At 44.4% G+C, this 12,509-nt stretch overlaps 1 protein-coding gene across 5 annotated transcripts in view; it reads left to right on the top strand.

Moving 5' to 3' along the window:
• LOC117369443 overlaps nucleotides 1–12,509 on the top strand; it is a 91,159-nt gene that overhangs the window by 40,501 nt on the left and 38,149 nt on the right. For all 5 annotated transcript variants that reach the window (XM_033964034.1, XM_033964033.1, XM_033964037.1 and 2 more), the window contains 4 exons: nucleotides 6,600–6,662; nucleotides 7,638–7,760; nucleotides 7,853–8,008; nucleotides 9,778–9,831. In XM_033964034.1, coding sequence (XP_033819925.1) covers nucleotides 6,600–6,662; nucleotides 7,638–7,760; nucleotides 7,853–8,008; nucleotides 9,778–9,831 — 396 coding nt within the window. The remainder of the gene's footprint in view (nucleotides 1–6,599; nucleotides 6,663–7,637; nucleotides 7,761–7,852; nucleotides 8,009–9,777; nucleotides 9,832–12,509) is intronic.

Genomic DNA, 12,509 nt, shown 5'->3' with positions numbered 1-12,509 from the left:
TCTTATGATTCAAAGGCATCAAGAAATAAAAATGGAGACAGCCTCCGTGGGGTGGCGTTGCTTAGGGGTGTTTGTGTGATTTTTGCAGACACCATCCTGGTCAAGGGGCAGCTTCCTTTCCTTTCTCCGGGTCTCCCTGTGGCCGTTTCTTTCAGTGCATGCAGTCTTTTCACAGGGGTTCTCTTTGACACCAGCTTGGGGAAGATCTTCCTGCCAGAGGCCTGAGTGGTCAAGTTGCAGTTGCAGATTCGCCTTCTGATGGCTTCCCAATGTCCTCGGGCACAGGATTTTCTCCAGGTCTTGGGGGGTCAATGACGGCTTCCCTGGATATGGTTAAGTGAGCCTGGGCTCACATGCAGCCACTTCAGTATGTGGTGGTCGCCCCAGTTGCATGATATGGACTCTCCCGTTTCTCTTCGGGGATTAGTTTGTCGCAGTCTCTTTTGGTGGCTACAGTCTTCCAATCTGGTGCAGGGAGTGAGTCTAGATCAGCCCCAGTGAACAGTGCTTCTCACGGATGCCAGTCTCCTCGGTTGGAGAGCTCAGTGTCTCGGTTGCTCGGCTTAGGGCAGCTGGTCTCTGGAGGAGGTGTTGTGGTTGATCAATATTCTGGAGACCAGAGCCATCCGGCTGGCGTTCCTAGCATTCCAGTCTTTGCTGACAGGCAAGTCTGTTCGGGTTCTCTCGAACAATGTCACAGCAGTGGCTTACATCAATCGTTAGGGGGGAACCAGGAGTCGCCAAGTGGCACAGTAGGTGGCTCTGCTCATGGCTTGAGCAGAGTCTCATCTTCTGGACATCTCAGCTTCCCACATAGAAGGAGTAGAGAATGTCCAGGTGGACTTCCTCAGTCACATTCTAGATCCCAGAGAGTGATGTCTCGGACACGCAGCCTTCGAGTTGATTGTGCAGGCTTGGAGTCAGCTGGTCATGGACCTGATTGCTACGAGTGTCAATGCCAAAGCACCACGATTCTTCATTTGGCTCAGGGATGTTCAGGTCAAGGGGCTAAATGCGCTAGTACAGCCTTGGCCAGCCGGGGACCTTCTGTATGTGTTTCCTCCATGGCCAATGGTGGGCAGAGTTGTTCACATTGCTCGGCATCCCGGCCGCATGATCCTAGTGGCCCCGGACTGGTCCCGGGCCTGTGGTATGCAGATCTGGTTTGTCATCTCATGGCAGACCCTCTTCCACTACCCCTCTCGTCCAACCTTCTGACAGGACCCCATTCCAATGTTCAACCCAGGTCCCTTTTGTCTTACGGCTTGGCTCTTGAAAGGGAATGCCTAGGTAAGAAAGGTTATTCGGATAAGGTGATCTCCACTCTCTTGTCCCGGAGACTTTCCACTTCTCAGGCTTATGTGCAGGTTTAGCATATCTTTGAGGAGTGGTGTGCCACGCGTGGGGTAGTTTCTGGTTGTGCCTCTTTGCCTCACATCTTAGAGTTCTTGCAGGATGGCCTGGACAGGATCCTGGCCTGGTCGTCTCTCCGGGTGCAGCTGGCGGCTTTGTCTGCTTTTCGCGTGCTACTGCAGGGTAAGCACTTAACGTCTTCTCCAGACGTGATTCACTTTTCAAGAGCGGCCAAATTACTTTGGCCTCCAGTGTGGCCTTCGGTTCCAGCCTGGGATCTCAATCTAGTCCTGTCCATGCTCGTGCGCCCTCCCTTTGAGCCCCTGGGTTCCTGCTCATTGAAAGACCTTACTCTTAAGGTGACATTCCTGGTGGCCATTACTTCTGCAAGACGCGTTTCTAAGCTGCAGGCTTTCTCTTGTAAGCCTCCCTTCCTGGAATTTTCTAGGGAGCATGTTATGATGCGGCCTGTTCCTTCCTCTCTGCCGAAGGTGGTTTCACCTTTTTCATGTCATCCAATCTGTGGTTCTCCTGGTCTTGGATAGTCGGGAGGTAGTAGTGCAAGTTGGATAGAAACATAGAATATGATGGCAGAAAAGGGCCTTTGGCCCAACAAGTCTGCCCACTCAAATAACCCTCCCCTCTAAGTTCTTCTTTGAAGTGAGCCCACATGTTGATCCCATTTGATCTTAAAGTCAGTCACGTTCCTGGCCTCAACTACCTGAAGTGGAAGATCATTCCAACGGTCAACAACCCTTTTGGTGAAGAAGTACTTCCTAGTGTCACTATGGAATTTCCTGCCCCTGATTTTTAGTGGATGCCCTCTTGTCGCCGTCTTCTTCCACCTCAATACGGCCAGTAACGTATTTGAACATCTATCATGTCACCCCTCTCTCTGCGTTCCTCGAGAGAGTAAAGGTGCAACTTACCTAGTCATTCTTCATATGGGACATCCTTAAGCCTTGAGACCATCTTGGTGGCCAGTCATTGAACCGATTCCAATCTTAACACATCCTTCCGGTAGTGTGGCCTCCAAAATTGTACACAGTATTCCAGATGTGGTCTCACCATGGACCTGTACAGCGGCATTGCCACCTCGGGCTTCCGACTGACAAAGCTTCTCCAGATGCAACCCAGCATTTGTCTAGCCTTGGATGAGACTTTCTCTACTTGATTGGCTGCCTTCATATCTTCACTAATGATTACTCCCAGGTCCCGTTCTGCCACAGTTCTGGTTAAGGTCTCACCATTCAGAGTGTAAGTTCTACATGGGTTTCTGCTACCAAGGTGCATAACCTTACACTTCTTGGCATTAAAATTCAGCTGCCAAATAGTAGACCAGTGCTCTAGAAAAAGTATGTCCTGTGTCATAGCGTCGGGCATGGTATCTCCGCCCACTATGTTGCATAATTTAGCATCATCGGCAAATAATGCAATTTTACCCCGAAGTCCCTGAGGCAGATCTTGTATGAAGATATTAAATAGGATTGGACCCAGGACCGAGCCCTGTGGTACTCCACTGTGCACTTCCAACTTTTCAGAGGGAGTGCTGTTTACCACTACCCTCTGGTATCTGCCACTGAGCCAGTCCTTAACCCATGCAATTAATATTTCTCCTAGTCCTAATGAACTCATCTTGTTCAAAAGTCTATGGTGTGGGACGCTATCAAAAGCCTTGCTGAAGTCCAGATACAACACATCTAGGGACTCCCCTTTATCTAGTTCTTTTGTTACCCCGTCAAAGAAGCTGATCAAGTTGGATTGGCAGGATCTCCCATTTGTAAATCCATGTTGGTGTGGATCCCTCAGTCTCTCGTCGTCCAGAACCATGTCTAATTTGTGTTTAATCAATGTTTCCATAAGCTTGCACACTATTGACATGAGGCTTACCGGTCTGTAATTTGCAGTCTCTAACCTGCATCCCTTTTTGTGGAGTGGAATGACGTTAGCTGTTTTCCAGTCTAATGGAACTTTTCCCGTGCTCAGAGAAAGATTGAAGAGCACGGCTAATGGCTCTGCCAGGACATCTCTCAATTCCCTAAGCACTCTGGGGTGCAAATTATCTGGTCCCATGGCTTTATACACTTTGAGCCTTGACAATTCTTGGTAGATACTGCTGGTGGGAAATTCAAAATTCCTGAACAGGTCTTCTGAACTCTCTCTTGTTTGCAGCTGTGGGCCGGATCCTGGTGCCTCACAGGTAAATACTGAGCAGAAGTATTTGTTCAGTAGTTCGGCTTTATCGGATGTCTGTCAGGTCCTTCGCTCTTATGTTCAGCAGACCCAGGAGTAGAGAATGACACGATGACAAAATCCATCACCGTTCCCGTCCCCGTGGATAACCGCGGGAAACCATCTTCATGTCATTCTTTAAGGAGAGAGGAAAGAATCAGAGTATAATTGGGCACAACCATTGACCCACAAGCTTTGCTTTGAAGAATGCTGGTGTAGAAGGACCGAGGTTGAAATAGACACTAGAAAATGACATGGGATTATTTCCTGCGGTTATCCGCAGGGACGGGAACTGTGATGAATTTTGTCACCATGTCATTCTCTACCCAGGAGTTCCAGAAGATTGATCATCTTTTTGTCCTCTTAGCAGGTTCTTGTAAGGGACAGTGCTTCCAAGGCTACCATTGCGTGCTGGATCAAGGAGACTATCGCTTCCACATACCTTCTTAATACTTGATAAAGGGGGGGAGGGGTAGGTTTATTCTCTTTATCACAAAATATCAATAAATTATCATAATATTTGTTATATTGTATGCAACTATCAAAATAAGGGGAGGGAAAGGAATTATAATTGAATAATAGTTGATATAATTATTAAATATTATATGATGTCTAAAATTATAGTAAGGATTATATAATGATATGTTGTATTTACAGTAAGTTATGGAAATATCAAGTGTATACTTAATGCAATTGTATGAATTTTTATGATACACTTGTTGTTATATGAAAAATGAATAAAAATGTTAAAACAGAAGTCTGTTCCAGACTTTCTCAAGGCTGTCTCATTCCACTTGGGGTCAGGCAGCTTCTTGGGCTCAATCTTCTTTTGTGCCTCCAGTGGATATCTGTAAAGCTGCAGTTTGGTCTTCTCTCCATTCCTTTGTGCAGCACTACTGTGTAGCCGTTCAGGCGTGTCGGGACACTGTGTTCGGTGAGCGTGTTCTAGTGGCATCCCTACGGGGGTCCACCCATGATGGGTACTGCTTTGGTACGTCCTATCAGTGAACTGTGCCAGTCTGGAGAGGTGCTAAAGAAGGAGAAATTAGGTTCTTACCTGCTAATTTTCTTTCTTTTAGACTCTCCAGACCAGCACAGTCCCCAACCTGTCTGTCTGTCTGTCTGTTGTTCTTGCGGGATGTGTGTGAAGAGTGTGTGTTTTTTCTGCGGGTTCTCGTGTTTTTAGTAGGGTTGGGGAGATTAAAAGAACAGCGGCTTTTGGCTCAGCTGGCGTAGCTGGCAAGCTTTGGGAACGTATGCTGAAGTGGCTTCTTCTATGCAATTTGCAATAGTATGGCTCTATGTTAGTTGTTGCTCCTGTTGGAGCTGTTGTTGCTATTATGTTTAGCACTTCTTAGTTTATTAGTTCTGCTTGGCTATTCGGCAAACTGTATTGGGAGACTGCACATCCACTTGTACTACAGCCAAAAGTTTGTCTCAGTCTCCACCTGCTGGTCATGGTGAGCTATTACCTATCAGTGAACTGTGCCGTTCTGGAGAGTCTAAAACAAAGAAAATTAGCAGGTAAGAACCTAATTTCTCCTTTTTCCTACTTTAACTGTTCTTCACTTGGTTTTCCTTCCTAATGTGGCCTACCTTGGTGATGTATTAGAGTATTATTTAGAATTCTATTAAGATAGGTATGATTAAGAACCCTTTTGTTGGTAATATGTTACATTTTCACGTACCTTTTGCAAAGATTTTTTTGTATATATCATTTTGGAAAGTAAAACTTTTTAAAAAACTCAGTGTTTGTGGTAGCTGTATATTCTGCAAGGAGGATGTTGGAGTTGTCAGCTTTGTCTTGTTGGGAGCCTTTCCTAAAGTTTACTAGAGAGAAAATGGTAATTCCATTACTTCTATGCCAGACCAGTCCAGAATGAATGGGTTATGTCCAAATACCAATGGATGGAGACAGAGGAAAAATAGTCCCAATAACTTCACCCTTAAAGGTATCGTGCAGCCTGAAATGTTCAGTATTTTTCTCTGGAAAAAGAAAGTGGAACCAGTATCTTGATATACGATTTATTTAAAAAATGGAGCAGGGAAAACACAATAAAATATACAAAGACACGAAATACACAGTATAATAGTGGCATAGACCCGACACGGGCCATGTTTCAGTTGTGACAATGACCTTCTTCTGGGATCCGGTATGACTATGGGCCACAAGGGTAAAAGTAATAATGCAAAAACAGTTTGGTCTTTGCTGTCAGCCAAAAACTAAAAATTGCAAAAGCAATGCAAAAATGTTTGCTGGTAAGACCTAAATTCTTCTGTTTCACAAGATAAATTTAAATACAGAAGTACTTCTCAGAAATCATCAACATATCAGTCTTGTTTCAGTAATCTGCAATGAAGAGTGTAATCTAGAGAAAGACAATAAAGGTCTTTATCAGATTTAAATAATCCCATTTAATGGCACCAGTAGATTAAATGAGATTTAGACACCCTTGATAATGTTTATGTGCTTGTTATAAATGTAGATACTGTGTTCTCCATAACAACATTTTGCAAATGTACTAGTATACCCTCCACTGTTTCTTAAAAGCCATTTCTCTGGTATAAAGCATTCAGTAAGTGCAGAAAATGCTTTGTAAAATGACTCTTTTTCTGGATGGGACTCTTAATTCTGCTGCAGGCCATAATTCTTGTACAATCCCACTTTATTCCAGGACTAATGGATTATTTTCCTGTACCCACCGGAACTTGTATGAAGCCTCAAACTTCAGAGTCTTAAACTCCACTTCTTACCTGAGCCCTGTCCCCTCAAGAGCCAGTTTCTTTCCTATAAGCCAGACTGTGTTTATTTTCTCTTAAATTTAGTGTTTTCATTCACAGTTAAGTGCAAAAAATGCTTTATAAAATAACTCTCTTTATGGATGAGACTCTTAATTCTGCTGCAGGCCATAATTGAAATGCATTTTTGCTGTAAACTGCATACCCTTGAAATTCTTTTAGTTTAGTTGTAGTGGAAGGATTTAAAAGGACAACCTTTATGTTCTGTCTTTCAGGGTTGGTCAGGCTCAGGATCCCACTGAAGTGCTAAAGAGTGCTGTAGTCCAGTTAATGGAAAGGTAAGAAGCTACGAAAATTCAGGTGTGACGTTTTCTGCTTGTGAAATAATAAACTAGAACCAGGGCCTTCAAAAAGAAATGTTATGCTGTAGCTACCCTAGGTAGAATTTGTTTAAATGACTGATAAGGAGTGGCCCAGTGGCCTAATACTGCTTCCATTTCAGAGACCTGGGTTTAGCTCCTGGATCCAGTCTCCAATTTTGAGGCTAAACAGGTCTCAGGTGCAGCAGTCAGAAGCCCAAAAAAGAAGTGTGTCCCTGTCATGGCATCAATGCCAGTGGACCAGCTGGAGCATATTTGGGCCAGGTTCTGAAGCAAGGGCTGGTAGCCTGTTTGCCATGGAGGGTTGGATTTATTGTATATGATGCTTTTAAGATGCTACACAACTTAATAATGACCTAGTGCACTTAGGCATCCTTTAAAAATGGACTTAAAAGCACCATTTTAAGTCCAGCATTTTTAGGGCCCCCTTTATCAAACCGTGGTAGAGCTTTTTACTGTGGACCAGCGAGGTAAATACTCCGATTCTCATTCAATTCCTATGAACATCAGAGCATTTATCTCACTGGCCTACAGTAAAAAGCTGTACTGTGGTTTGATAAAAAGTTAGCCCTAAAAAAATAAAACAAAAACTTTAGTCATTTTGATCATCATTTAATGTATTTAACTTAGACTCTTCTTCACCCAAACAATTTGCATCAGGAAAGATTAATCAGATTCATTGTAGGTAGCTGTGTTAAGTAATCTGCCTTGAGCTCATGGTTGTTTAAGTGGAAAATAAGTATTTGAATTAAATTTTGTCATCAAATAGCCATATTGATCTACTTTAGTAAAGGGCGTAATGCATCCGAAAAGATAAGATTTAGAGCTGATTTTGCTAAGAGGTTTGTTCCAGTCTGATATCCACAGTAAATCTGCATGCTTCAAGACACAGTCACACATCTGAGTTACTTGATTTTTTTCATTTCATTATAGGATTACCGTAACCCTTCAGAAGATGTTGGTGTTGCATAATTTTCCTAACAATCTCTATCGAAAATTTGTCGATTTCTTCAAGGCTCTGGTGTTTCCACCTCACTGCTATTGCTTTGCAAATAGGTAAACTCTTGGATATCAGCACTGGTAAATACTAATAGTGTCTTCCAGGCAAGCATGAAAATGTCTAGTTAACATTCTCCTTCTCTTGTTAGGCTTAATATTTTACCATGGCATGACTACTTATTGACGTCTGTGTTAATGGGTCAGAATATCACTGGGGAGCGAACCAAAAAAGGAAAAAAGGAATTTCTTTGGGAACCCTTACCTGTGGTGCAGGCTCGGGTGGAGAGACTGAAAGATGAGGCCAAGTAAGAACCTGTGCATTTGTGTTTGAATGATATTGTATCTTCATATACTCTAATACTGTATGCAGTTTTGGTCACCACATCTCAAAAAAAGGAATTAGAAAATGTACAGAGAAGGGTGACAAAAATGATAAAGGGGATGGGATGACTTCCTTCTGAGAAAAGGCTAAAGCAGTTCAGCTTGGAGAAGAGATGTCTCAGGGGAGATATGTTAGAGGTCTGTAACATGCTGAGTGGAGTGGAACAGATAGACATGAATTGCTTGTTTGCTTTTTCCAAAAAAATACCAGAACTAGGGGACATGCAATGAAGGTACTAAGTAGTAAATTTAAACAAACCGCTTATTCATGCTAATAGAGGGCCATAGGGAGGCAAAGCAGCCTCTAAGGCTATGATTGCCAGATGGATCAAAGAGGCATATTAATTCAAAGAAAAAACAATCCCGCCATTTTTTAAAACTCATTCCACTAGGAGTCATGCTGCCTCTTAAGCAAAAAGCTCATTCATGTCCCCTCTTGACTTTTGTAAAGGGGATGTGTGGTCCTCTTTGTATACATTTACATGTCAGGATGCAGCCTTTGGCATTCAGAGGCAGGTCTTCGGGGATCCCTATCCTTAGTGATCACCACTTTAATATTCTTTAGCATCCCTCCAGACCGGCACAGATAAATGGGTTTATGCTTCTCTGCCAGCAGATGGCAACGGAGAACAAACTGAACTGTATGAGTAGTATAAATAGGCTGTGCCGTCCTCTTGAGATCAGTCTGTTCTCAGTCTCCAGCAGGTGGAGGCGGTAAGCCTGTGCAGCTTTGTTTAAATTGAAGGGGATAGGCAGTGGCACACAGCCCACCCACTTCATCTCTGTTCTGTCTGTCCTTTTGAAAGCTTAGTTTTCTCTTTTCCTTCGGGGTTTTGTGTTTGAAGTTCCAAGGGGATGATTTTACTGTATGGGAAATTCTGGCTTGGATAGTTCTTAAGTGACAGCTAAAAAAAAAAAAAAAGAGGAGAAAAATAGTAATAAAGGCAGCAGTATGAGGCATTCTTTTTTTTCAAATTCTTTATTCATTTTTCCATCTAACATCAAGAACAAAATATTACATCATTAAAACCTTGTAAACATCTCTTGTATTTCTTTTAACATTTTCTTAAAAACACATTTATACCCTCCCCCCCCCTCCCACAAACATTTCAATCAAAAATTTCATATAAATATTATCAATTGATCAAACCTTAATATAACTTAGTATGAGGCATTCGAGTGTGTCACTCAAAGAGAATAGTTGATTCAGGCTGGTTTCCTCTTAAGGGACAGTGGTGTCAACGGATGCTTGACTATTCAGGGAGCTGACTCTAAGGGGGCTGCTCCTTTGAACATTCTTTTCCTTAGTGGGGCTGAGGCTCCTTAAGGTAAAATAGGTCTGGGGAGGAAGGCACAGAGATGTTGACCGAGGGCGCAATTTTATTTTCCATGGGAGCAAGGCTTTTAACCGCTCCCATAGGGCGGTAAAAAGCTTTGCTCCTGTTCCCAGGGTAAACCAGACAAAATTTTACCCATTCCTGTGGATTTCCTGCGGTGCCCATCCCCATGTCATTCTCTAGTTTATATGTAAGTACTGTTTGGGACTCCTGCCCTATCCAGCAGCTGAGGATTACTGTGCTGTTTATATTAGTTGTCAGAGCTAGTGAAAGGCTGAGAGGTTTGATTGCACCCTGAGGCTTCGCAGTTGCTTGGATGGATTTTTTTACACTTATGGTGATTCTCTTATTTTTAGGTATAGACCGTTGGTTCGTTACCTAAAAGCAGTGAGATGCAACGATTCACTTCTGTGAGTATTTCTTAGATTTTTCTTTTTTCCCCTCAATGAAAATCTAAACCAGGGGTGCCCACACTTTTTTGGCTAATGACCAAGTCAAAATGATCTACCAACAATAAAATTTTAAAAAACACAAAGCACACTGTACGCAGAGAAAATGTTAATTCTTTAGCACTCTCCAGACCAGTAGAGGTTAATCTTTACGAATGGGTATATATCCAATCATGACCAGCAGGTGGAGACTGAAAACAAAACTGTGGGACAGTATATAATACTAGTCGTTAAGCCCGTTACATTAACGGGTGCTAGAATTTATGTCTGTCTGTATTTTTCTTTCTGTCTCTTTCCTCCCTCCATTTCCCTGTGTAGCGCTGTCTCTGCTTTCTTCCTCAGTCTGCACTCTCAAGCTGTAACATTACTGCTTAGCTTTTTCTCCCTGCAAGCATCTCTGCTCTCTTTCTCATCCCCAGTCTCTTTGCTATTTTTCTCTTCTTGCAGGGGTCTCTGCTCTCCTTTCTCTATATGTTCCTGATTCCTGCAAACTTCTGTTTTCTCTGTATGCTCTTGATCCTGTGTTTCCCTGTAGGTGTCTTTTCCTTTTTTTTTTTTATTCCTTCTTCATGTATGGTTGATTTATTAAAAGTTTTTTTATTTTTCCTATTTGTTGCATGCCTGTCTCCTTGGCCGCTGTATGTTTCTCTTTTTTTGCTTTGTGTGTTTGTTTGTGTTTTTTTGCTGATTGTCTACTTGGTCGCTGTCAGTCTGTCTGTCTCATTGGCTGCTGTATGTCTGTATGCCTTTTTTTCAGTCTAATTCCTTGGCCACTGTATGTATGTCTGGAAGGTTTTTTTTCCTGAATTTATCCTTGGGCATTGTATTTTTATTTTTTTTTCTGTTTGTCTCCTTGGCTGTTTGTATTTTTTATTTTTTTGCTGTCTCCTTGCCCACTGTCTCTCTGTCTGTCTACTTGGAGGCTGTATGTAAGTATGTCTGTCTCCTTGGCTGCTGTATGTCTGTTTGTCATTTTTTTTCCTGTGTCTCTCTCTGTGTTTTGTTATTTTTTCAATCTGTCTCTTTAGCCCCCTGTCCTTCTGTGACGGTCTATGTGTCTCTCTCTGCTTGTGCACTGTTGTTTGTTTGTTTTTTTCAATCTCTCTTTAGCTCCTGATCCCCTCTCACTGACCCTTGCGCGACTGCATGTAATTCCGGTTAGGTTTCCATGGCAACCCTGCTCGCGGGTCTGTGAGTGTAGGGCCGTTTTGTCGGGTCTGGCGGCGCCGGGTTGGGAAGAGTCCTGGCTCCTTTTTTGGTTTGGGCCCGTGCAGAGGGGCTCAACAGCGCACAACCACCTTTCCTTCCCTCCCTCCATCAGGTGCAGTGCAGCTCCACCAATGTTAAAAGCAGCCGCGTCGAAATCGGAGCCCTGCCACTGCCGTAGCACTTTCCCCTCTGCCTTGGTCCCGCCCCTTCTCTGACTTATGGGACCGCGGCAGAGGGAACGTGTTACGGTGGCGGCAGGGCTCCAATTTCAAAGCAGCTGCTTTTAACATAGGCGGAGCTGAACTGTACCTGATGGAGGAAGGGAAGGAGCGGTGGGGCAAATTTGGTCAACGGCAGGAATTGTTTGGCGGACCAAGCACCGGTTTTTGCGGGAGGGGAGGGGGGTGGAGTCGGCGACGTGCAGGCTGCTGTGAACAGGAGCGGCAGCAGCGGCAGGACCATGAGGCGGGAGTGAGTTGTTCGCCTTCCCCTATCTGGGGAAAGCGCCGTGCCGAGCAGAGGCATGAAGGCGGGAGTGAGCTGTTCGGCTTCCCCTATCTTGGGAAACCGCCGTTGCGAAAATGGAGGGAAGTACCGCGTTGTTAAATTTGTCAGTTTTGCGTGGGGCCGTAGTAAGAGCGGGGCATGCTGCACTCTTGGCGGCCACGGACATATGGATCATGGAAGCACGCGGATAAGAGTGCGCATGCGCCGCCTACGGTTTTATTATATAGATACTCCCTTTTCTATTTACATCAGTCTTCTTTCAGTCTCCAGCAGGTGTTGAGTGATCTGTACTCATCTCCCTTGGTAGGGCTGTTGGAATTTGTTTAGGGGGTTTCTAGTCCCTGTTTTTGGCCAGACAGAGCTTGGGCGGGCCCTGTTTGGGGGTCCGTCCGACCTCAGGGGTGTCAAACCCGGTGGGTCTCGAGCGGGGTCCCTCCCCCCACTTCCTCCACCTCCCCACATTTTTTTAGAGGAGCCTCAGCAGTAAGCCTTGCCCCCTAAATCAAGCAAGGCATATTGCTTTGAGAGCCTGTGGAATCTGCTCTGTAAAAAAAAAAATCCTGAGGTAGTGCCGGTCTGCAGGGTTGCTTCCCTGTCAGTTTACTGTATTTGACTGTATTTTTGCACTAACCGGCACTTTTTCTCCTAACTAGGTCGCGTATGGAGCAATTGTGCCCTTCTCCGGGGCAGTGTGATACAATTTGGTCCAGCCGCTAGGCAGTTTGGGCCGGTGTGGTCATGGAGCTCTGTTGGCAGCGGTTGCAGGCATCCAGAGCTCCGGCCTTAGTGCCTCGTGAGCCGGCTGAAGGCAGTGAGGCAGCCAGGTCTGCTCTCACTACCTCCGGAGGGATTCCCCGAACCGCCGACGGTAGGGGAAAAAGGATTCCCTCTCAGCTGATTTTTCAACAGCTGATGCCGGCTTG

This window comes from Geotrypetes seraphini, chromosome 11 (assembly GCF_902459505.1).
Source record: "Geotrypetes seraphini chromosome 11, aGeoSer1.1, whole genome shotgun sequence".
In the NCBI taxonomy this organism is placed as follows: domain Eukaryota; kingdom Metazoa; phylum Chordata; class Amphibia; order Gymnophiona; family Dermophiidae; genus Geotrypetes; species Geotrypetes seraphini.
This window is presented reverse-complemented; position numbering and strand designations above follow the sequence as displayed.